Raw genomic sequence first — 26,891 nt, 5'->3', positions numbered from 1 at the left:
TTTGCGAAATGTTTTATCTTGAATGTAAGTTAGGCCAATGCGCGTCTAATAAAAGATAATATTTTAAGTTTTGAGATTTTATAAATTTTTAATAAAAGTGTCATAACTTTTATGAATATTAATATTTTTAAAAAAATATTTTGTAAACATGTTAATTGGACCCGTGCGGTTCTAACAGAACAATTATTTTTTGATTTAAAATTTTAATTTTTTTTTTTTAAATTTGTATGTAATATTATTGGTCAAAAATATCACGTGACCTAATTAAACCCAAAATAAAAATTAGCACAATCTTTTTTTCTACTAAAAATTTTTGCAAAATGTTTTATCTTGAATGTTAGTTAGGCCAATGCACGTCTAATAAAATATAATATTTTAAGTTTTGAGATTTCAAAAATATTTAATAAAAGTGTCATAACTTTTATGAATATTAATATTTTCAAAAAATATTTTGTAAACATGTTAATTAGACCCGTGTGGTTCTAACATAACAATTATTTTTTGATTTAAAATTTTAATTTTTTTTTTTAATTTGTATGCAATATTATTGGTCAAAAATATCACGTGACCTAATTAAACCCAAAATAAAAATTAGCTGTAACTTTTTTTCTACTAAAAATTTTTGTGAAATGTTTTATTTTGAATGTTAGTTAGACCAATGCGCGTCTTATAAAATATAATATTTTAGGTTTTGAGATTTCATAAATTTTTAATAAAAGTGTCATAACTTTTATGAATATCAATATTTTCAAAAAATATTTTGTAAACATGTTAATTGGACCCGTGCAGTTTTAACAGAACAATTATTTTTTGATTTAAAATTTTAATTTTTTTTTTTTAAATTTTTATGCAATATTATTGGTCAAAAATATCACGTGACCTAATTAAACCCAAAATAAAAATTAGCTCAAACTTTTTTTCTACTGAAAACTTTTGCGAAATGTTTTATCTTGAATGTTAGTTAGGCCAATGCACGTCTATTAAAATATAATATTTTAAGTTTTGAGATTTCAAAAATATTTAATAAAAGTGTCATAACTTTTATGAATATTAATATTTTCAAAAAATATTTTGTAAACATGTTAATTGGACCCGTGCGGTTCTAACAGAACAATTATTTTTTGATTTAAAATTTTAATTTTTTTTTAAAAATTTGTATGCAATATTATTGGTCAAAAATATCACGTGACCTAATTAAACCCAAAATACAAATTAGCTGTAACTTTTTTTCTACTAAAAATTTTTGTGAAATGTTTTATCTTGAATGTTAGTTAGACCAATGCGCGTCTAATAAAATATAATATTTTAAGTTTTGAGAATTCAGCAATTTTTAATAAAAGTGTCATAACTTTTATGAATATTAATATTTTCAAAAAATATTTTGTAAACATGTTAATTGGACCTGTACAGTTCCAATAAAACAATTATTTTTCGATTTAAAATTTTTAATTTTTTTCAAAAAATTTGTATGCAATATCATTGGTCAAAAATATCACGTGACCCAATTAAACCAAAAATAAAAATAAGGTCAAACTTTTTTTTTACTGAAAATTTTTGCAAAATGTTTTATCTTGAATGTTAGTTAGGCCAATGCGCGTCTAATACAAGATAATATTTTAAGTTTTGAGATTTCATAAATTTTTAATAAAAGTGTCATAACTTTTATGAATATTAATATTTTCAAAAAATATTTTGTAAACATGTTAATTGGACCCGTGCGGTTCTAACAAAACACTTATTTTTTTATTTAAAATTTTAATTTTTTTTTTTTAAATTTGTATGCAATATTATTGGTCAAAAATATCACGTGACCTAATTAAACCCAAAATAAAAATTAGCTCAAACTTTTTTTCTACTAAAAATTTTTGTGAAATGTTTTATTTTGAATGTTAGTTAGACCAATGCGCGTCTAATAAAATATAATATTTTAAGTTTTAAAAATTTAGCAATTTTTAATAAAAGTGTCATAACTTTTATGAATATTAATATTTTCAAAAAATATTTTGTAAATATGTTAATTGGACCTGTGCCGTTCTAACAGAATAATTATTTTTCGATTTAAAAATTTATTTTTTTTGAAAAATTTGTATGCAATATCATTGGTCAAAAATATCACGTGACCCAATTAAACCATAAATATTTAATAATAAAAACCAAAATTAATTTTGAAAATCAATTTTCAGTATTGACATTATAAAAAAACTAATAACTAATCTTTGAACACAAAATTTTAATCTTAACTTTTTAATAAACTAAAGACTAAAGTATAATAAAAACAAAAAGATTAATTTTTATCACGTTTTTATTTTTTTAATATAATAGTAAACCATCACTTAAAATTTAAGATTTTGAACTATAATAAACAAATGTACAATGGCTAAAAATGTTCGTGAAAATGTAATAGACGTAAAAATGTAATAAACGTAAGATCACATAATATTTACAACAAAAAATGTTAAATTTAATTAATCAAAAAACGCTAATTGGTTACGTGACCAATTAGTTACGCTCGGGTGAGCACATGTTATTTATAAAAAAATTGATTTGATCAAGCTTCTCCGGGTTCGAACCTACGGTATTTCGTTTACAAGAAAGAAGCCTTAACGAGGAGCTATCGTAGCTGATATGTAGGGCTGCAATGAAATTATGTCAGAATCCCTAAAAAAAATATTTTTTTAACAAGTTAAATAAGACTGTAAGTAAGCTTATACTCGGAAATATAAAATTGCCCTAACTTTTGTTTTAATAAAAATATTTTTAATTTTTTTTATTTTGAATGTTTACTGGGCCAATGCGATTCTATTAAAATATTCAATTTTAAGTTTTAAGACTTTGCACATTTTTAATAAAAAAGTAATAACTTTACTGTGTATTAATATTTCGATACAAGTAGGTTCACTATATTTAAAAATATTTTAGTTAATTTATAAAACTAACACGACCTATTTTTTTAACAAAGCGTCAATGGAAATATAAGTTTTTAAATATGGTATCGTTGTATATTAGTTAATACGCGTGATAAAAAATGTACATATACCCTTGCTCTTAGGTTGTAATATCACATATTTAATTCGATGAAGCGAGTTGCAAAAGTTTTTTAGATTGAATTAGTTATTTTTTGAGTCTTAAAATTTAACCTTTTAATATAAGCTTGTATTTGGTAAAATCAACTTTTTGCTATTTCACATTATTTGTTTCCATTTTCGTTTTTAATTATAAACAAATTTGAAGAAACTCGTACCTCCAAAATATTATAGAAAATTATCTGTTACTTATAGATTATAAGAAATTTGTTTAGAAGTTATTTATTTGCATAAAACATTTACGCGTTATTATTTTGTCAAACGTTTACCCATTGCACACTTTTTCTGAACTGACTTCGATATTTTATTTATTGACAGTTTGGTTTGAGGATCAAGCCTAAATCCCTGTACCTTGTATGCTACCTATGTTAAACTACTTATTTCTATAAAGAAACTTTAATCTTTTACAGACATAGGAAAAACAAACTTATTTATATTTAAATATATGTTAGAATTATTTATGTACATCACATTGATATATCTCCCTAGCCACGCAAAACATCAGCTGATAAGAATCTAAACCAGTCGAGCAGAACTACTTTGTTTACGTTTTTTAATTTTACACAAGTTGCCAGAATCTGTAGGCCTATGTATAGATAAAGTCGTTGGTTTAAAACCATTGGAGGCCACTTCAAAATAAAATTTTATTTTTATTGTGCTTTTAATTTAAATACCATTTGTTTTTTTAAATAACTTTTATTATCTTTTATTTATTATTTTTACTGCAAATTGTTTGTAAAAACTTCTGATAGATGTAACCTAATAAATACAACACCATAACATTTGCATGTTTTGATATGAAATGACTAAATTTATAAAATCTTATTTTCTCAAAATTCTAGTGGTATTTAAAATTTCTTCAAGATCTTTTATTAAACAAAACAATCGAACATTTTTAACTAGAGCGACGATGAATGTAACAGTATTGAAAAAATAAAAGTTAAAAAAATAAACAAAATCAGTTTAACTGTAACTAACAATTGTATATCTGTTTGATGACGTCACTATTAACACAGTTAGATGACGTCACTATTGAGACAGTTCGTTGACGTCACTATTGACACAGTTCGTTGACGTCACTATTGACACAGTTCGATGACGTCACTATTGACACAGTTCGATGACGTCACTATTAACACAGTTCGATGACGTCACTATTGAGACAGTTCGATGACGTCACTATTGACACAGTTCGATGACGTCACTATTGACACAGTTCGATGACGTCACTTTTATGTATATGACGTCAAAGAAGAAAACGGCTAGTATGAGATTTTTGATGTCATAATGATAGCACTGTTTAATCATCGTTGATGACAGTCGATGCTTTGCACACGTAAGGTTAGGTTACTAATCGATCTTCTACAATTATGTTATGACTTCAAATGGTTCTTGACGTCATAGACAATGAGGCCACAAAGAAAGGTCAAAGGTAAACCAATAACAACATCTATAAAAATAAAATATTTTAAAATCTTTTTTAATTACAATTTGTTCGATTTCTAGAGTTTTAAGGATTCAAAATGTAAGTATAAAAATAATTATTTTTTAATTGATTATTGGTAATTAATAGATATTATTATCTGTAAAATATTGGAAACTAATTTAAAACACTTTATATTACAATTTGTTTTACTCCAAAAGTTGATGATATGCAATTATTTTTTAACGATTACAAATTAAAAATAAACTGTTTATTAACAGATATATTTACCTTTAAAATATTTAAAAACTGAAAGTTAAAGTTGTTCCACTTCTTATTTAAATTTTGTCTGGAAATTAGATTTTAAATTATTGGGTATTTGGTTGGTTGTTTGTGAAAAAGAGCATACACAAAAATACTTTTCATTTAATTTGTTTTCTAACAGTAAAAATAATATTAAAATTTTATCCAAAAATATCATTTTAAATTAACGTAACATTTATTATCCTAAAATTTAGGATTTTTTTAGTGTATGCTCCTTTTTTTAAGCCATCGAACCACGTCAAGGTCACCAACATCTCGATAGTCCTAACCTAAGTGAGTGTGCGAGTTGTGTACCTAAGTGTTGTGAAATATAAAAAAAAATGTTTTTTTAATTTTAACTTCGATTTTCATTTTTCGTCGGAACGCCTACCCCTATTTTAAAGCAGTCGATAGTTGGTTTATGCGTTCCGTTCCCTAGACAGCGGTAAAGAGATACCACAAATAAAAATGTGGCCCAATCCACGAAAATTTTGTGACACAAATAGCCACGAAAAATACAATATGTTAAAGATAATGAGAAAAGGATTTGCACAGATAATTACAAATCAAGAAGAAACTGACAATTTTGCCAGTTCTTTTACCTTAGTTGTGATCTCAAATCTCCAAACGAGTTCGATTTCAAAATGTAAAAATGATCTCCATCTCCAACAATTAATTAAGTGAAAACAATTAATTAGAAGAGTTTTAAACGCATTAAAATTTCGCACACTCTTTATTAATTATTGTGTGTAAATTAACGGGCAAAAGGCTGCAACACCTTACCATACATTGAAGGGGAAATTTAAATCAAAGTGTGTCTAAAGTTTATGGTGCTGTGGCACTACGAGGGTCTTACCCACACCTCAACACAGCACCGGGCCTAGTTTGTTTTTTAATATTTTTACGACATGTGTGAAACCAGGGACCTGCGGGGACAAATATGGGACTGAGAAGCGACCTAATTTTTGTAACCCCATCATTGCAAAATCACGTAGTGCTGAATTTGCTCAAGGATGTATGGTAAGTTAAGTGTTGCAGCCCTATTTAGTTAAGATAGAAAGATGTGATTGACATTAAATACACTGGAAGCAAGTAAAACTTTAGTTTAGACTCACCACTGTCAACAACACAAAAGTTGTTGACAGCGAGTTTATGCTCCTTCTACAAATCCATTCCTCCACTGCACTGCCAATCCACTTCCATCCCAATCTTCGTTTCTTGCCCGACACTGGACGTCGGTTCCGACCCTAGCCGTCGGTTTGCATTTTTATATTTGGAATCGATCCAGCCAACCTCTCCACAACAATAACCACTTTGACTATTTTAACGACTAGTCATTGACGACGTGGTTATTGTGACGTCACGACAGCGAGCGTGACAAAGTCCCAGTGACGTCACGACAGCAAGCGTGGCAAAGTCCCAGTGACGTCACGACAACGAGCGTGGCAAAGTCCCAGTGACGTCACGACAACGAGCGTAGCAAAGTCCCAGTGACGTCACGACAGCGAGCGTAGAAAAGTCCCAGTGACGTCACGACAGCGAGCGTAGGAAAGTCCCAGTGACGTCACGACAGCGAGCGTAGAAAAGTCCCAGTGACGTCACGACAGCGAGCGTAAAAAAGTCCCAGTGACGTCACGACAGCGAGCGTAGAAAAGTTCCAGTGACGTCACGACAGCGAGCGTGGCAAAGTTTTAATGACGTCACGACAGCGAGCGTGGCAAAGTCCCAGTGACGTCACGACAGTGAGCGCGACAAAGTCCCAGTGACGTCACACCGGCGAGCGTTGCAAAGTCCCAGTAATGTCATGACAGCGAGTTACAGTGACGTCACGATATTGTACGTGGCAGAGTCCTGGTGACGTCATTATGTTATCTCGCAGAGCATCAATCAGCAAATAAAACCTCAAGTGACCACAACCGTCAACAATTACGTCACTCAACTTCCAGAATGTGATTGGATAACTTCAATTTAATTAAAACTTTGATAAAAGTGATTAGTGACGTCATAAATCGTTAGCGTGAGCTCCGACGCAAGTTAAACCACGTGATTAAATACGACGATTACGTAATCGACCCGGTTTGTTAATATCACGTGACCCACTAGAATTTCACCCAATTTTGGTAAAAGCATTTTGTTATTGTTTATAAACACATCTTAAACCGAAAAAAAAACGAACAACAACGAAACCTAACGCGCAACTTAAAAACAACTCTTTAGAAATATCAACAAAACTACAAAGACGACCATACAACACTCTAAACAACAACAAAAACGACCATTGAACAACAACAAAAACGACCATACATCATCAAAACAACCACAACAACAACAACAAATCAACAACAATACAGCAACAACAAGACAGCAACAACCACAACAACAACCGATGTGTTTATCAACTTTAACATTTTATGCAATTACCTTAAATTTAAACCCTTTTAATTACTTTAATATTAACAAACAAAATCGTTTAATAACCATTTTCTTAACCGCGTAATTTAACATTGGTAGGAGCTTACGTAACGAGTGATGACGTCACTAAATCACTTTTATTTAAAGTTTTAATTAAACCTCAATTAAAGCAACCACAAACCTTCGCATCATAACGCAGCTGCATCGAATCACGATCACGTTTTAGTCCCAGATGCCTCAATCCACTTTGCTCAATAACTTGGTTTGGTTGAAGTTGAGATTTTGAATTTGTTCTAGAGTGTTCTTCGAATTTTTTGACAGTTAAAAGCACGTGCGATCTCAGTGACTGTGAAATCGAAATGAAAAAATGTTGCCACGTTTCTGGTTTAACTGAAAAAACTGTTAAAAATTTGGCGCGTAATTAAAAAACGAGTAATTAACGCTCTTTTTTCAAAGAAATACAAATTAAGATTGGAGCTTCAGACGCTTTAAGTTTTGCGCCGAAAAAAAATGTGTTTCTAATTTTCGGTGGGATAATGTAAAGAAACAAAAAAGAAAAAATTGCTCATTATATTGAAAACGAGACAAATTATCCTTGATTTCACATACTTACTTTTTAAGATAAAGAAAGAAAATGAGCCACTAAAATGGCGCGTTTTTGTAGACAAAAATTTACAAACAAATTTTTTTGAGCTGCGCGAAATACGTTTTAAGCGCCAATGAGGAGTTTTGTTAAAAATTTGGTATAAGAGGACATGTTGCGTTAACTTTATATATAAAAACACATTTCAATATCTTTTTTTTTTAAATAGACAATAAACAAAATCTATTACTTACGTTAAAAAAATTAAAAGAGGTTATAACACTAAAGATTATCACACGTTGTCCTGCGACTGATTTATACTGCTTAAAGTCATTACGCCATTACTAGACTATACTTTTTAATTTTAAAAATGAAGACCAGGTCGGGAATTGTTACCTAATGTTATAAAGATACCCTTTACACTTCAAGGATAAATAAATATGTTTTTGTTCCTGGATGCCTAACAAGCAAGCGCTAACGAATAGCAGCGTCACTAGTACACTAAAGTTAATTGTCTTTATTTAAAATATAAGCTGTTAAAAGAGACTTTTTTATAATTTTTTATCCTAAATATTCAAATCTTTATTTCAATTAAAAATAAATAATACAAAATTACTACAAAATAAAACGACAAAACTAAGTCAAGGCTGCGCAAAAACTAAAAAATTAGAAGTTACAAAAAGGAATTGCACAAAATTAAAAGAAAAATTGCAACACTTTTCAAGTATCAGGTTTTATATTCATCGTACCTTTATTTTAATTATCAATTTAAATACTTGTAAGTTACAAATAGTTATTTATAAACAAATAGGTAGGTTGAAAAATAGAAAATGGCTAATAAAAATATGGTATTTGGGTTTTGCAAAATGTACATTTAAATAATTTCAAATTTATTTGTGTTTGTGTTAATATAAAAGTGTATAAAACTAAAAAACACACAAATACAAATTTAGCACAAAGATAAAACACAGTACTTCTATAATAATGCCTAAAAAAGGGTTTCAAAAAAAATGGTTAACAGTAGAACATACCATTTAAACAGTCCAGTTTATTTACATAAGGTGTAAAAAGAAACCACTTTATTAATATATGGTTGAAAAGAACCATTGTATTATTATATGGCTAAAAAAAATTGTTTATTAATATGTGGTTAAAAAGAACCAGTTTACCAATATATGGTTAACAAAAGAACAAATGTATTAACATATGGTTAAAAAAGAACCAGTTTTTGTTGTTAAGAGTCAATCTCATCAACCATCATTTGTGTTAATGGTATTTCTTGGTCACTCTGGTATTTTATTTTCCTAAAAATAAAAAATATATTTATAAAATATTAATTTAAGTGTTTTTACAATATGTTATAATGGGTATATTATCAATATGTGCCAACAGCTATCATTCAATGTATATACAACTTAAAGGCCTACAAAATACATAAAACTGCCTGTTTTTGTCATCCGCGAGTAAATTATTACTTGCAAATATCAGTTAAGAGTTGCAACCATATTATTACAATTACAATCCTGACCGTATCAACAACTTACTTTTTTTTTGTGCCTAGTTAAAACAATTTAATTTTATATCAAAAAATAAATTGTTAAACTTACTTCTTCTTGCACTTGCAACAAAAAGTTGTTTTCAAACAAGTTAAAATTGGATCAGAGTTAGATTTGTTTGATAGAAAAGTTACAACGATGAATGATAGAAAAACTGGAATAACTCCGACATAAAACATCCAAGTAAATTCAACCTTGAAACATTTAAAATTTAAATTATTAAAAAAAAAAACTCTACATTTAAACATTTAAACAAATAAACAAATTGGTGAACTAAAATAGGTAAAACATTCGGTTCATGCTTTTTTAATGTTGTTTTTATTTTTTGTTACATTTTAGCCAACCTAAACAACTAGTTAAATAATACAAAAATAATACAGGTTATTTATATTTAAAAACTGTTTTATCAAGGTATAAGGATCTTTAATACAATTTTAACAATTACCTTCCTAATAAGAATATCCATTAGTATACTAAGTGGGATTGTAAGACTCAGGGACATTGTTCCAATCAGTGATGAGGTCAACAAACAACCCCTAAAAATATTAAAACTTAATTTCTTAATTTCAAAAAATATTTTAGTAAAAATTTCATGTAAAGTGAAATAGTTTATAGCCTATACATAAATTAAAGATCATAAAAAGTGAATTTGGTTACATTATTTACATGTAACACACAAAAACAATAAACATATAATATAATCTTACCATAGCCACATCAGCTCCGAAATAACAGTTCCAACTAAGCCATTAACAACCACAAATAAGGCCGTTGTTTTGTCTGGTAATTCAAATACTTCTAGGCCTAAGTAATGTAATCCAACCATCCCAGGCCATAATAAAGCGAGACAGAATATACCAACAAAACCTGTGAAACAAGTTTACAACTTTTTATTCTAAAAGGTAACAATTTTAAAACTGGAACAATTATTTCAGATTGGGTCTGGTGACTATGTCATATATATCTATTGTAGTATTATGTATACATAATAAATAATGATGGCATGTTTTAAATCATGAATTAATTTTGTAAATTTTTTTATTTTATTTTTAATTTAATGTTAATTATATATTTCTTCCTGACACTTTCAGTAATACAAAAAAAAATTTAAATAAAAATTATTTAAATTCCTTGTTTAAAAGCCTATAGTTTAATTTAGATAACAACAAACAAATGTTATTAAAATTTAGTAATACTTAAACTAAAAAGTGTATGTAAAAATAAACTTTACTTGTTAATAATTCAACGATGTTTAACAATAGATTAAAAATAGAATTTATAGGTATTTGCAATGCCTCTTAGTAGGCTAGGCACTTACATAACATTGATGTTAAATGTTTATAAAAACATGTAAAAGCTAAAATTTTTACAAAAATTATTAAAATGTTGCCTACATTGTTTAAATCACAAAAATGTGGTCCAATAAGTTTGTTTAGAATAAAAAAAATTTTCAGGATGTTTTGAAATTATTTTGCAATAAAATTAAGTTTAAAAATTGAACATACAATAAAAAATTCATGTAAAAATACAACATATCAAACAACCAACAATATTAAATAAAAATGTCTTGAACATATGTAAAATAAAACACAAAAACATCCAACTTACCAAAAAACATTGGAACGCTCAGTTGTTCTTCTTCACCCACAGATTTTTTAAGCAGAACAAGATATACAGCATACAACAGAGCACCTAATAAAGACCATAGTACCCCTATATTTGTGTTATCCAGTGATAAATATTGTTTTGGGTCAATATCATTTGTGCTTAACACAATTAACACCATTCCACCTATTCTGTTGGGTAAAAAAAAGAACAGTTTTTAATATTTAAGTTTTATAATTATGGATTTTTAATTTTTTTTTTTAATATTTTGTTTTTTATTTAGGGTTTTAAAATTGGATAAAAATATAGTTTTTAATCTAAATTATTTAAAAAGTTTACTTTATATAAAATTATATGCATAAATTTCTAGAAAATCATTTATTGTAAAGGGGCCTAATATATGATATAAGGGCCTAATATATTAAATATAAGGGGCCTAATATATTTAAAATAGTTTATAGTAACTAAAAAAATTGAATTTATTTCTTAAAAATTTTCAAGTAAAACAAAAATTTACTAAATATACCAAGAAACTTAAAACTCACGAAAGCAGTACAGCACACAGTTTAGAAAGAGTGAACTTGTCAGTATTGGAAGATGGAAACATGCCGGCTAATATAAGAGTAAACAATCCTGATGTGGTTGATAAAATATTAACAACTGATACTTGTGTGACTGCTAGGGCTTCTTGGTAGGCAACATTACCGAGAAAAAACTAAAAAAAAGATAACTAGTTAACAATTAATAATTCTATGAAGTTTAATTTAAATTTTTTTTTTTTTTTTATCCATATCACCTTAAGGTGATAGATTTTATATTTTTTATTGGGGAAGGGTGTGCTGTTATGACGTGTTTTGAGCTATCTGTAAACGCCGGGCTTGAGGGAGAATAGCGTGGCAATGGTGCGGCTCGAACCCGAAACCTTTCGGTTTGTAGTCCGCTGCAATGACCGCTTAACCACATTACCGGTCATTTAAAATTTAATGGGTTAGAATAACTTGTTGCTAGCCTGCCACCTATGGTCAGGCTTTTAAATTGTCAAAATATGGTCACAATTTTATCTAAAATTTGCCAGCAATAATTCATCTTTGCACTTTAAATTGACAAACTTATTTTCAATTATACATAGATTATTTAAATTGTAATTATTTTTTTTTTTTGTGACAATTTTTTTTTTTTTTTTTTTTTTAAATTATAGCATTTAAAAATGGTAATTTTGCATAATTATATTTAAAAAAAAAAAAAAAAAATTTTTTTGTAAATATTTGAAAAACTTACAATAAATGTAAACACGAAACTGATTCTGACGATTTGTTGTACGCTTAAACTTTGATTTTTAGATTTCGTTAAAAATTTGGCTCTCAATGCAGCTCCATAATTCATTCTAGCTATCTGGGCATCCTGGGAATCTGGATTAAACAAATAATTTTATAATAATTTTAACTTAATAAAAAAAAGCTTCGCATCCTAAACATAGAGTAACTGTTGTTATTCTAATGTAGGCTTAAGTTTTTTTATAAGGTTTGAATACTATTGACCTAATAACAATTCCTAATTCGTGAATGTTATTTTCATTTTAGGTCTTAACAAAAAAAATAAAAAAAGCAGTTTATATACTAAGAATGCTACAACATAAAAAAACCAAGGACTTTTTGTAAACGTTACCAAATAACAACAATAAAATAACTAAAAATTTTTAGTCTTTATTGTAGTAGAAATGGTAAAGATTATAAAAATGTGTAAAGGAATATGTAATATAAATTAAATTAAACAGTCTTCAAAAGTTAAATAAAACATACCATCTAGTTGTTTAACTTCCATTATGTTGCTAAACTTCACTTTCTGTTTTCTTTTTGAATATTTTTCAGATTCACCTTCACTCTCCATCTCTGAAGCAGAAGGTAGTTTCGCCGGAACGTAAATTGATTCTCCCTGTTTAAAAATTAAAACACTTTTATCAAGGTGAAAACACATAAGTATATGTTGTCAATATTTAAGTGTTTTTAATATTTTCTACCATGCTTTTTATGTGAAATTAATTAAGTTAATAATTGCAATAAATTAAACTTTAGCATTTTAATCATAATACCATAAACAAGGTTGACTTCATGATCTTAACATAGAGTAACATTTGGTACCTCAACCCAGTTTTGAACGGTTGAGATATAATCAAATTTTAACCGTTGAGATATTACTAATCAAATTTGTCTAATAATAAACCTGCTGATGGTTTTTTTTGGCTTGGCAAGAGTTTGTACCATTTATAGCGTTAAAAAAACTCAAAATGTTATATTGAAGGTGGCAATAGATAATTTTAAATTAAGCTTACAAGTAAATCATTTTGTAGAAAATCTCCTCCATCATCAGTGTCCTCAGTATCTGTTTCACCAACCTATGTGAAAATAAGATATAGTTTATCCCCAATATAAAAAAATATTCAAGATAATTAGGCAGCAATATCAAAAATACAAAATAAAGCTTTAGTATTAATCAATATAAGCATAACACCTATACTGTTATTTATTTCCTTATTTATTTTTGTTGTTATTGTTACTTTAATGTAAACAATCTGTATTCTATTATAATATACAGGAAGCTGATATACAAAAGTGGTTATATAGTAAGCCCTTATGTCATTGTTTTATTTACTGTATTGTTTACATTATATTTTTACTCATAAGGCAAACTACAAGTTGATTGTTGTAATTATTTTTATGTGGTTAGTTGCCCGAGCACCACAATTGACAGTTTTTATTTTAAAAGGCTCAAATGGGATAGACATATTTTTTTATATTATTAGCCTCTTCCTATACAAAATTTAAATAAGTTAACACCAATGCAAAAATGTGGGTATACTGGTCATGGCATGAGACTCTGAACCAAAAGATTTTGGGTTCGAGCCACACCAATGCCACACTATTCGCCTTTGAGACTGGCATTTACATATAACTTAAACATACCAAAAGGTTTCGGGTTTGAGTAGCACCAATGCCACACTATTCACCCTTGAGCCAGGCGTTTACAGATAGCTTAAACATACCAAAAGGTTTCGGGTTTGAGTAGCACCAATGCCGCACTATTCACCCTTGAGCCAGGCGTTTACATATAGCTTAAATATACCAAATAGTTTTGAGTTCAAGCTGCACCAACGCCACACTATTAAGCTTGGCGTTCACAGATAGCTCAAATATGTTACAACTAGGGATGGGCCAATCGAATCTGAGTCCGAGTACTCGGCCCGAGTATTAAGAATATTTTAGTACTCGTGCTCGTCGAGCATTTTTTAGTACTCGGACGCCGAGTAATAATTTGTCATTTAAGATCGTATACGATTTACTATACATAAAAAAACACGAGGTTTGCCTTTTTCTAATAAATTATAATCTACTCTCAATTATATCACATTATTTAAGCACTGATTGCGCAACAAATACACTTTTACATTGTAAAATTTTACGCATAATAAATTTGAGACTTTTAAATTTTTGTTTGGACTTAAAATGATATTGCTATTAGCGGTTAGTAGTTTTGCCAACGTTAAACACATTTATAATCCATAAATACGTGTTTTTTGGCAAATTTTGCAGTTTAAAATTATGCGGGAAAGATTCTCATGAACAGTTATATACGTTAAATGACGTCATTACCGAGTACTCGGACTCAGCCGAGTATCGCAACAAAATACTCGGGCTCGTCGAATCCGAGTAATTTAAATTTCAGCCCATCCCTAGTTACAACAACACAAGACCTATTAACTTAAAGTAATATAAAACCACAAGTAAGCACAATACTTACCAGTTGATATTGCCCAGGGTAATCATCACATACACATCTAATACACTGTCTTCTCCAGGGTGAATAAATCAAAAACCCGATCAAATAAATAGAAAACATTGAAGTTTTAATATAAGTGCTCATGTAAGGTTTATTGAAGTGAACATCTTTGAAAATGTACTAGAAAATAATTTTAGATTTTTTAAATGAATAATAAACTAATATTCTAAATTTTAACTTTTAAGTGTTTTAAGTTATTTTGTATATTGTCCTTTATTAAAGTGCTTTTAAAATATTTCTCTACGCATCTCAAAACTAATAGGCAAACATCTATTAGACAATACCATTAAGTTTTTACTAAATTATTTTTTATTATTTGTATATAAATTTATCCTTGATGTGGGAAAGTCGAATGCGCGACTTAAACATAGAGTAACATCAGTAACCCCGACCCAGTCTCAAGTTGCCTGTGGCAGTTTGGGATACTATAGATTATATTTGCCCTATATTTGATTAGGTGCTGGCTTAGCAGGAATTCATACCGGTTATAGCGCCTTACTCAAGGGCGCTACAGCATGAGATCAGTGGGAATTGAACCCACACCCTCATGTGTGGTGTAGCAAGTGTTCTTACCACTACACCACAGTGCCGATAAATTAACATAACATACCAAATCGGCGACAAATTTATTTAACAATATTGAAAGTAACCTTTGTTAAGACTGAAAAGTTGTCCCATAAATGATAAATTTTAGTTTAAAATTAACACAGTTTAACTTCTAAATCCATTTTCTATTTTGAGCACAAAATTTTGACAAAAAAAAAAAAAAAATTTTTAATTTAATTTACCCTGGTTAATTCGGATGATGCTACCCATATTAGATCAACTAATAATAACAAAAATATTCCAAGACAAAATCTTGGCCTGCTCTGCTGCTTTGAGACTAAAGGTGTTTTTATTTCATTGTTCTGAGAATATTGATTCTTATTTTCTGAAGTTTCCATTTTAATTTTTTTCTTTTTTAAATTCTGTTTTGTATCAGAAATCTAAATACAAATATCAAGTTAAATTATTTAATAATCTAAAATCTACACTGAACTAAACAACATAAACATCAATATAGTAACTAAAGGATGAATAATTGAGTAATATATAAAAAAAATTAGAAAAATTAAGTAAATTAGCCCTCAAAAAAATGGCAATTTAAATTTTATATAAAATAGCCGAAAAAAAAACAAATATATTTTAAAGTAGTTACCTGTATATTATATTTACAGTGTTTATTATGTTATATCTTCTTTGGCTTATTCTCAATTCAGTTAAATTAATATACACTTATATCTATTACCTGAATTAAAACACAAAAAAATTAACATATATTTAAAAATTGTGCAAATTAAATTTATGCATAAATTTGTTACATAATTTGACATTGACATTTTTACAAGCTATTTAATTTGCATTGATAGGAACAGTAATCCTTATTGCATTTGCTGTATAGAATACATTTAAAATAATAAAAACATTTTATGCAATAACTATTTTCATTTTTCCTTTTTTATGCAGTGATATAATAAATAAAAAAAAACAAATTCTAATTTTATACAAATTAATAATGCCTAAATTTTAAACAAAATAATGCTACACCAAGTTTTAAACACTAAATAAAAATATCTTTAAATATTAAATTAATAGTACAACAACAAATCCTAAATTTTTTTTTATGACTTTAGAAACAGTTTTATATAAACAGGTTTTTAACTTTAAAGTTACACTAAAGTTAACTTTTTGTCATGTATAAAACACTAGAACAGCTTAAATTACGTTAACTTACTTACCACATTAACTAATGAATAGTAATTACAACATAATTTGTTATAACTAACGGTGGATTAAATTTTCGAAAACAATTAAGACACGTGGATAATTATTAGCATAAATAATTGTCAGGATAGTAAATTGTTACATAAATAATTGCTACAGTTTTTATAAAAGTACAGAAAAATAAAATTGTATAGCTAATATAATGAAACTTGTATAGAATAAAAATACTTTTACACCAAAGCACAAAAATTACGTTTTTTTCAAGCAATATTTTATATTTAAATTAACTAATACTTTAATACTTGAATATTTTAAATGTTTATTAATTACATTTATTTTTTAAATATGAATTAATAAACCAAACCAACTCTAAAATTGAAAAAAACTTTAAATTTAAATACTTTAACAATTTTAATCTAACATAATTCCTTTTTTTTTATATTTTTTTAATATTTAAAAGTTATTTTTTTGTCGAATTTGGTCGATAAATTCTTGTTTCGAGCAATTTTATTAAAAAATTAAAATATTTTATTCCAGAATATTACAACCTTGTATCTTCAGCATAACCCGGGTTCAAAAGGTCACTCATACTTTCAGCTGTTTCATCGGGAGTGGGGCCAGTCCCAAGAAGGCATGGGGGTAAAACTGAGGGGTCAACAAACTCGTGAATTTCCTCGAAGCGAGTCCCATGGGCGTGAATCCGATCCATCAACTTTTTGCTTGAAAACACCCTCATAATTCCCATCATGATGTCATAGATTTTCCCTTCGTTGATCAAATGAACTGCTTTGAAGCGTACAGGCATCCCATCTTGCCAGACTGAATTCATTCTTTGAAGCGCCATTGGCGAAACTTTAAGCAACATACTGATATTAAAATCATGCATATCTTCGATGCTCCTCATCCCACAGATCTGATTTTTCTCGTCTTCCAGCAGCTTCTCCATCATAACAACCCCAGCTGCCATAAGACCATACACATCAACATTTTGTTTAATCATACCTGGTCTATAATACATGATTGCGGAGCCATCTTTTGCCGAATCCTTTAAAATTAACATCACTTCGGTACTTAGAATGGTTCTCATAAGAGCTGGGTTGTTGACCTTGCTGAATATCTCTTTGTAATCGCGTTTTGCAGCGTGATAGTTTTGCAACACATTTACTGCCTTTTTTTGGTTGAACTTTTTGGCACGCAAAAATCTAAGTAAGAATCCGTCATCTGATCTCGATAAAGGTCCAAATTTGTTCGCGTTGTAACTTTCACGTAGTTGGTCGATGGCTTTTAGTCTTTCTTCATTGTCTCTCGGTTCATTTAATTCTGTTACAGCTTTTTCCAAAAGTTCAGGACTTAATTTACATTCGTATCTTGCCATTTAACTTTTTAAATCCTAAAATACTACTTAATAATATTAACTCTAAACAAACAAAAGTTTGTTAAAATAATAGAATTTGTAAAAATTGTGTTAATTTTATATATATAACTAACAAAAGTTTACCAAAAGTAGTTAGGATTAAATATCTGTATATACTTCTACTTCACAGATATTCTAAACTTAACATTAACTAAAAATATTCACTAAAAAAACTAGATCACAAGACTAATTTTATAAACTGAAAAATTGTTTTTCTTTTTTATAACCAAAAAAAAATTAACAAATACATATATTTCTAATTCTAAATTCCTAATTTAAAGCCTACATGAGACTGTATTGATTACTAAAACACATTTTCTTTTATATTTAAATATCGGGTTATGTGTGAATTAGGTTCACAGTGAAATCAAACAGAGGGTTTGTGTAATTTAAACCACAATAGACTATAGGTAAATACTTAACAGATTTTTACTATCTTGAAACCCTTTGAATTTTTAAATTAAATAAACCTGTATTATAGTTTTAACATTTATAAAATTCTTTTTAAATGGTACAAACAAATTTTTCAAACTAAAATCAAATTTTAAAATGATTCTTTAATAAAAAAAAAATTCTGTATTCACCATTAATAAAGGCAATTAGTTATAATATAGTGTTTAAAAGTATTTAAAAACATTGCTTTAAAATTAAATTAGTATATAAATCTTTATTTTAACAGATTAAATAAATATCATAAATTTTATAAATAAACAGAAACCGTTTTTTGAATTTGAGTTTGTGTAATGACTTTATTTGTAAATAACAATTTTACAAAATGTTAAGTTACAACCTTATATAAAAGTAAATATTTAGCCCATATGGTACTAGTATTTCTATTATGTATATAAATCACTTTTAAAGCATTTTTTAAACTTTTACTTACATTACCATAAAGATAGGTCTATATCTTCAAAATCCAAACATAAAAATTTAAATTAAATTTTAAGAAATTATTAAACTATTTAGTTATCTGCAAAATAAAGTAAATCTCAATTTTATAATTAATCTAGAATATATTAACTCTGTACAACATTATTATAGAATAAGGTAACAACAAAATAATTTTACGAATAAACTTTGAACCTAAATGAAAAAGATTGCAAAAACAAGGTAGTTAGGTTAAACAAAAAATAGCTACATAGGCAAAATATAGGCAACAAAAAAGAATGATAATCAACAAATTTAACACTTATATTAATTGTTTAATACTTAAAAATTATTGTACTCTGAACTAAAAAATATTTAAACCAACTAATGATTTATTTAAATATATTATATTGTATGGCAAGACAAAGTATATGCTACACACACCTTACAAAATACAGTAATATTTATAAACCTATTTCCAATTAAAAATCTTAACATATTCTATTTATACTTGTAAATTTATTACATCTGCCATTATATTTAAACAATGATGTACTATATAAAAATTGACATTATACTTTGTTTATGATGGCATATCATAACAATAAACTAGGTTATGTTTAGAGTATAAATATAAACATTAAATATTATTTATCTGCTTATACAAATAGTAGACATATTTTTTTTTAAATACTCAATAAAGTTTAGGTAAATATAGTTCTTTAGTCAATAGCTCTTTAGTTAAAAATCTTACTTTCTTATCCCAAAAAAATGTTAAACAAAAATAAAAAGCCAACTCAAAGTATAGTCAAGCCAAACTTTTTCAATAAACAAATAAATAATAAACCTGAAATTTTACTTCAAAAAGTTTGTTTTAATTTATCAACCCAGTCCTTACAAGCAACATCCAATTCTTTTCCTGTTCCTCCAACACACGGTGGCAGTAAAGACATATGCATTTCATCGCCCATAGCAACATAATCCGTCCCAATAAACCTTGTCCTCTTCTTAGTTTTCGCATTCATGAAAGGTTTAAACAGAGCATATATGAAATCAATGACTCGACCTTCGTTGAGAATGTAAACGGTTTTCATGCGGACTGGCATGGCATCTTGCCACACTTGTAACAGTCTCCTTGCTCCGACAAACGTGACTTGCCGCATGGCTTTATAAGTCATGTTGCCTATGTCGTCAATTGTAATACTGCCACAAATTTGGTATTCCTCGTCTTTTAGTAATTCTTCAACAATGAGAACCCCATATGCTACTAGCTCATAGATGGTAACATTTTCACTTAACGCTCCAGGTCTATATAAAATGATTGATTCGCCAGCTTTTGATTTCCCATCAATGGCATACATTATTCCACTGTCCATGGCCTCTTTTAAACTTTCAGGGTTTTCAACCTTTTCAAATATATCCCTTAATTCTTGCCGTATTTTGTGATAATTTTGAAGTACCTTTAGTGCCCTCTTCTGGTCAAATTTTTTAGCTCTTAAAAATCGGAGTAGAAAGGCATCATCAGATAATCTGAGAGGTCCATATTTCTCAACATCGTAACTTTCACGAAGTTGGTCGATGGCTTTTAATCTTTCTTCGTTGTCTTTCGGTTCATTTAATTCCGTTACAGCTTTTTCCAATAGTTCAGGACTCAAATTGCATTCATATCTTTGTGATGTCATAATTAAAAAACAAACCTATATACCTAAATAAAAGTATCATTTTTTAAAAGCAGATATATAGATAATGACATTATTAATTTAATTATTGCATATATATAATCTGCTAATTTACATGAATAAAAAAACAAGTATTTATACAATATATTTGCATAGAGTATATTATGCGTGTATAATATTTAAAATTTAACAGTGTTTGCATAGACTTATAGCAATCATGCAATTGAAAATATAAACAACTTAAACAGCTGATCAGAGTTTTGCATTTAGCTATCTAGCGCTATGTCGCGGTTGTAATAAAAGCACATGAAAAAAGCTAGTCCGCAGTTTTTTTAACAAAATAATTATCTTTCTTTTAATAGTTTATATTGTTTTAAAAATTAATAATTTATATAAAAAAATGTTACAATCGCTTAAAATCTTTAGCTTGTGTTAATTAGTTCGATTTTAATGATTTTATTGTATATATAATTTGCAATATTAAAACCGGCAGGGTGGTGTAGTGGTAAGAACACTTGCTACACCACACATGGGGTCGTGGGTCCAATCCCCACTGATCTCATGCTGCAGCGCACTTGAGTAAATCGCTAAAATCGGTATAAACTCCCGCTGAGCAAGCACTTAATCAGCAGTATAATTATCGGGCAATTATAATCTATATTATCCCAAACTGCCACAGGCAACTCGAGACTGGGTCGGAGTAACTGATGTTACTCTATGTTTAAGTCGCGCATTTGACTTTCCCACATCGAGGATAAAGATATATACAAAAAAAAAGTTTTTTTTAGATGCTTTTTTTATTTTTTAAAATCTATATAAATTTAACATTTATTTATGTAACTCTTATAAAAAGGGAATATTGATTTAGTTGCAAATTATATAACAAAAAATTCGCAATTAGCAAAATATGCCCTTAACCTGCACACTCCTATTTAAGACAAACGTGTTAATAAAAAACAGACAGATTTTGTTAAATTTTGTTTTGCAAAATACAACAAAATAAACAATTTATTTTTATTTAGAAAATTATTTAATACCTTATCATAAAGTATTAGTATTTTTAAAGTTTGTCAGTTGGTTTTAATACCATTACTGTCTGACTGCCAGATATTTTACAAAAATAAATTTGTTTGCGTTTTTGTCTGTCTGTCAGTCAATGTCAGTTTGTGTGGACAAATTGACAATAAAATTCAAAAATGTCTGAATGTCAGTATTTAATTGAAAATGTTGTAGTTTTTAATACAATTTTTAGTTTAATTTATTAACAAAACTATTTTTTATAAAAAAATTAAAATTAAAAAATATTTTTGGTCAAAAAAATCTAATTTTAGTTAATTAAGGTGAAAAATGAAAATGTGTTTTTCTCCAAAAAATTAACATATTTAATTTCTTTCGTAGATTAGTAAATTTTTTTACAAAATAAAAATGTCAACGAGTCCGAGAGTGTTAACTGCGGCAGCGGGGTCGTCACGCTCTGCTAGTCCTTCACCCCCAACCGAAATGTTGGGAACCCCTGTTGCTGAGAATTGGTGTTATACTCAGGTTTTAAATTTTTTATATTAAATTAAGTTGTAAAAATATTTAATTTTGTGCTTTAAATTGTTTGATAATTTTTAATTATCCTCATTGTGGGAATGCTAACTTCATGCTCTAAAAATAAAGTAACATTTGTTCCCTCAACCCAGTTTTGAGTTTTATAATTGTCTGATAATTAATTGTCAATTGTTTTGTTAATTGATAAAAGACTCTTACCAAAGCAGTCAAAATTAAACAAAGATTCCTGAACAAAATAACCATAAATATATAAAGGATATTGAGTAAAAAACCCTTTTATTATTCTAGGTTAAAGTTGTAAAGTTCTCGTACATGTGGACAATCAATAATTTTAGTTTTTGTCGTGAAGAGATGGGAGAAGTTTTAAGGAGTTCAACTTTTTCATGCGGAGCAAACGACAAAATGAAGTGGTAAAAATAATTTTCAAATAGGACCCACATTGCCATACAAAACAATACATGTAATTAAGAAATCGTGTAGACTGTTTTTGTAGTATTTAGGGCAACTGAGGGCATTTCCCAACAATGGGGTTCGGGCTGGGACTATTAAAAAATGTGTCTCATTGTCAGTATTTAGTTTTTATTTAAATGACATTATCTTCAAATTAACAGTCTACACGTTCTGTGTGGTACTTAGTAGGATCCTATTGTCTGCTGATGTTTTTTTAATTAAAATTAATTACTTTTAGGTGTTTAAGAGTTAACCCAAAAGGTTTAGACGAGGAATCGAAAGATTATTTATCATTATATTTGTTACTTGTATCTTGTCATAAAAGTGAAGTTAGGGCAAAATTTAAATTCTCAATCCTCAACAATAAAAGAGAAGAAACAAAAGCTATGGGTAATATTTTTGTATTTTAACTAATTTATTTTGTTATTTAAAGGTTATGAATATAAGTACTAGTTGGAAATTTTATATTTTGTTCCATTTTATTTGTTAAACTTTATATTGAAAAACAATTTCCTTATGCTGTCTAGACGCATAAACTAAGATTTTTATTTTTTGTTTAATCCTATTGTAAATTTTGTATTAATTGTGTTGTGATATTTTTGTGCCTTTAATAAACTTGATTGATCAAAATTGTCATACAAACCTTTTGTTGTGGACATTAAACACAACTTGATGAGTCATTTTATTGGTCACTGGTCAGCATATTGTTAATTACATTATTTTATAATGAATATTATCTGTCAAAGTTGAATGCTTTGCTATCATTTTTACTTATCAAATACAAACAATAACATTATCAAAAAAAATAAAAGGAAGTAAAGTTACATTTTGTTATAGGCTATTGTACAATATCACTTCAAGTTAATTATAAGCCCCAAATAATTTACCCACACATCACAAACAACATTTTCATTTATCTTACAGGCCTTGAAGTTCGGCATACATAACATACACTATCACACACACATAATTATAAATACATTGCGTCCACTTAGCTTTATTGTATAGCTTGTAAATTAAATCAAATTTTTAATGTTTTTTAGAGAGTCAACGGGCTTACAGATTTGTTCAGGGAAAAGATTGGGGTTTTAAGAAGTTTATTCGACGGGATTTTTTAATGGATGAAACTAATGGTTTATTACCCGATGATAAACTAACTTTGTTCTGTGAGGTAGAATTAAATTTAACAACATGGTGTTAATAAAATAATGGCTCATGATATTATAATTATTAATTCAAGCATTTTGTATTTTTTTGGATTAATAATTTATCTCATATAGGTGCTACATTTTTAATTTTCTCGAATCAAAAAAAATAATACTAAATTCTTTTTTTTTATATCATACTAGTTATATATACATATAGTTTGACTAGCATAAGTTATTAGTATTGCAAAATGTATCTTTGTTCAATAAAACTTCAAGATGGCATAGTTACTTAACCATTAACTAAAACACATTATTTTTTAGTGGATATAGGCTATATATAATGTTTTTAAATGTTAAATACAGAAGCCCAACATTAAAAATAATCTAGAAATAATTTTATGTAACTCTTATTTGTTAGCCTTATAATGCATGATTCAGTAAAAATGATGTAACAAATATCTTTTATGTATAGGTCAGTGTTGTTCAAGATTCCATCACAATCTCAGGACAATCCAACTTGATGCAACTTCAAGTCCCTGATTGTAGGTTGTCAAAAGACCTCGAGAATTTACTCGAAGAATCTCATTTTTATGACTGCACTTTTGCAGTTGATGGAAAGGAATTTAAGGCCCATAAGGCTATAGTAGGAGGTAAATAGTCCTGGGTGGTTGTATAGTGAGATAGGTATAGGTTTATAATGTTAACTACCATACTAAGCAATGCTCTTAAGTAGCAAACACACTTTAAGGCATATAATGCTATAGTTGGTGGCAAAATAGTCTGAGTAGAAGTATAAGGACAATATCAAACAAAGTGTAAATTATATTGGAAATTATACCAAAAAACAGCGGTTTGTAAACAGACCATTAGGTTTTAACCTTAACAGAATAAACTATAACGATGCTGTCCTTAACTATCTTAATTACCTAAACCCTTTACCATGTTTTCCCTAACTTTTTGTAATTGAGAGATGGTAATAGCAGTAATAGTGTACAATTGTCCATGTGTACTAAAGCTCAAGGGGATTACAAGTTTTGTATTTAAATGACGATTATTATTTCTGAACAATTAAAAATTTTGGTTAAAATTTCCAAAATGGAAGTAAATTAAGATCCAACTATTTCCTTTTTTCTTGTTAGGGACAGTGTTTTTATAATTTATTATAGAAATTTGCTTGCTGTAAAGCCAAATGATTGAACTAGTTTAGATTTAATTAAAATATATTAAACTTGCAGCACGATCTCCAGTATTTCGTGCAATGTTCGAACATGAGATGGAAGAAAGTAAATTGAACCGAGTAGAAGTCTCAGATATTTCACACGAAGTTTTTAAGGAAATGTTAAATTTTCTGTACACTGGTGAATCAACAAATTTGGGTCAAATGGCTGCTGATTTATTAGCAGCAGCAGATAAGGTAATAAAGTTTAAATAATTGTATTTTTAATGTGATATCAGTTCATTTAATTTAATAAGTTGATTAATAGGCCTATTTTTTGCAATGTTCTAAAAGGAATTAAAACCCCTATTTTTAGGCACTGTGTATACAACAATTAGTAGGTCTTTGTAGTATATTATATCTAGGTCTTTGTAGTATATATTAGCCTACCCTATTTAATAATTAGGTTTTTGTAGTATATTATATACTATTCAATAATTTATAAATATAAGTAATACAAAAAACTAGTCTAAACTTAGATTAAAATTGTTTTTATACACTCTGCTGCAGTTTAAAATAGGTAAAAACAACCTTGCAGAAATAAATAAACAGATTTTAAGTTTACAGATTCAAAAATAAATAGCTTATATTTGTTGTTACATGTTATTTTATTTGTGTTTTTACAAAAATTGCCAATAAAAGTTGTTTAATTTTAGTATGATCTGGAGAGACTTAAAGTAATGTGTGAAGAAAGTTTGTGTTCAAATTTGTCGGTGGAAAACGTGGCAGAAATTTTAATTCTTGCTGATCTTCATAATGCCAGTCAGCTTAAAAAGATGGCCTTCGATTTTATAAACAAGTAATTACTTTTTACCATTTTGTTATTCTAATTCAATATATATATATATATATATATATATAATAGAGCTAAGTGGATGATATATTTATGTAAATATGTTCAGTTTATATGTCTACCAAATAAATTGCAGTTTGTAGTGTGCAGGTAAGTTACTGCTGGCAAATATAAGTTGAAAATTGCGACCATATTATAACAATAAAAATCCCGAAAATAGGGCAAGCTTTTGACTTGTTTCCATTATTGTAAATACTTTCGAAACTAAATTTGTATAAACATCTAGAAAATGCAAATTTTTTTATTGTTCGTTTTGCTGGACTTACTTTGTTATTAATGGTGCTTTTAACCATTATAATCAGTGTTGCTGGGTTGTTTTTAACTAAAATCTAAATTTAACCAATTTAACCAACTGAAAAAAACTTAACCAAAAAATATAAATTCATTACTTTTTTTAGTCATGCACTCGATGTAATGGAGACTGGTGGTTTTGAACTTATGGTCAAATCTCATTCTCACCTAGTTGCGTATGCATTTCGTGCTTTAGCTACTGTTCAATCCCCACCAACTGGGCCCCCTCGTAAAAGAATAAAGTCATCATGATCAGGGTGATTAGAATAAAATCTATGCAAGATACACAGTGTGAAACCGCGCCACTTGTTGGTCAAGTATTAGGAAGGGACCGTCTGTGATATTTGTCCAAAAAGTGGACAACATTTTGGGTTTAAGTTTTTTAAAGTCCCAACCCAGCATCATTTCTAAAACACTAATAAAAATGTGAAAATAGCAAAAATTGTTTTTTTTACAATACTGGGTTGTAATATTCAATAATTTTTTGATTTAAAATTAAAGTCAATTTTGTGTTGGTATGGAAAAGAAACCTTAACATTGAATTTTATTTAAGTTATTTACAACAATTTTTTATATTCTTTATTGCATTAAATGCTTTTGGTATAAGAACATAAGTAGAACTTAACTAAAAAAAAGTAGGAATAAAATAACATATTTGCCCTTATTACATATATCCATATTTAAATAGTGAAATTTTACATTTTCTTTTAACTTTTGTTCCGTAGAATTATTTTTACAATATTTGTTGTGTTACGAAATAAAAAACATAAGTTAGACTAAGTGCTAACTAAAACAGTATATAATTTACTTTGCATGTTATATAGTAAATGACAAACGCTATTTATTAATTTCTTTT

General features: G+C 27.9%; 4 protein-coding genes across 4 annotated transcripts; 1 reads left to right on the top strand and 3 right to left on the bottom strand.

Moving 5' to 3' along the window:
- Nucleotides 1–8,628: 8,628 nt before the first annotated feature.
- Nucleotides 8,629–16,089, bottom strand: LOC145741953 (solute carrier family 35 member F5-like). Its single transcript, XM_082559657.1, has 12 exons — nt 15,998–16,089; nt 15,588–15,785; nt 14,761–14,919; nt 13,295–13,357; nt 12,765–12,897; nt 12,244–12,374; nt 11,511–11,680; nt 10,969–11,156; nt 10,068–10,227; nt 9,806–9,896; nt 9,412–9,554; nt 8,629–9,108 (listed from the first exon to the last, which is right to left on the bottom strand). The coding sequence occupies exons 2-12, from the start codon at nt 15,741–15,743 to the stop codon at nt 9,039–9,041; spliced, it is 1,464 nt and encodes a 487-aa protein (XP_082415783.1). The 5' UTR covers nt 15,744–15,785; nt 15,998–16,089; the 3' UTR covers nt 8,629–9,038.
- Nucleotides 16,090–16,943: 854 nt separating this feature from the next.
- On the bottom strand, nt 16,944–17,974 carry LOC145743084 (alpha-tocopherol transfer protein-like). Its single transcript, XM_082560968.1, has one exon. It carries the CDS (start codon nt 17,936–17,938, stop codon nt 17,105–17,107), a length of 834 nt encoding a protein of 277 aa, XP_082417094.1. The 5' UTR covers nt 17,939–17,974; the 3' UTR covers nt 16,944–17,104.
- Nucleotides 17,975–19,137: 1,163 nt separating this feature from the next.
- Nucleotides 19,138–20,540, bottom strand: LOC145743098 (alpha-tocopherol transfer protein-like). Its single transcript, XM_082560986.1, has one exon. The coding sequence runs from the start codon at nt 20,524–20,526 to the stop codon at nt 19,705–19,707; it is 822 nt and encodes a 273-aa protein (XP_082417112.1). The 5' UTR covers nt 20,527–20,540; the 3' UTR covers nt 19,138–19,704.
- Nucleotides 20,541–21,926: 1,386 nt separating this feature from the next.
- On the top strand, nt 21,927–26,753 carry LOC145744112 (speckle-type POZ protein B-like). Its single transcript, XM_082562223.1, has 8 exons — nt 21,927–22,065; nt 22,366–22,487; nt 22,766–22,917; nt 23,571–23,698; nt 24,148–24,325; nt 24,911–25,089; nt 25,548–25,690; nt 26,143–26,753. The coding sequence occupies exons 1-8, from the start codon at nt 21,949–21,951 to the stop codon at nt 26,285–26,287; spliced, it is 1,164 nt and encodes a 387-aa protein (XP_082418349.1). The 5' UTR covers nt 21,927–21,948; the 3' UTR covers nt 26,288–26,753.
- Nucleotides 26,754–26,891: the final 138 nt, after the last annotated feature.

This window comes from Corella eumyota, chromosome 2, assembly GCF_963082875.1.
Source record: "Corella eumyota chromosome 2, kaCorEumy4.1, whole genome shotgun sequence".
Classification (NCBI taxonomy): Eukaryota; Metazoa; Chordata; class Ascidiacea; order Phlebobranchia; family Corellidae; genus Corella; species Corella eumyota.
The sequence above is the reverse complement of the archived record's forward strand: the minus strand, read 5'-3'. Positions and strand labels throughout refer to the sequence as shown.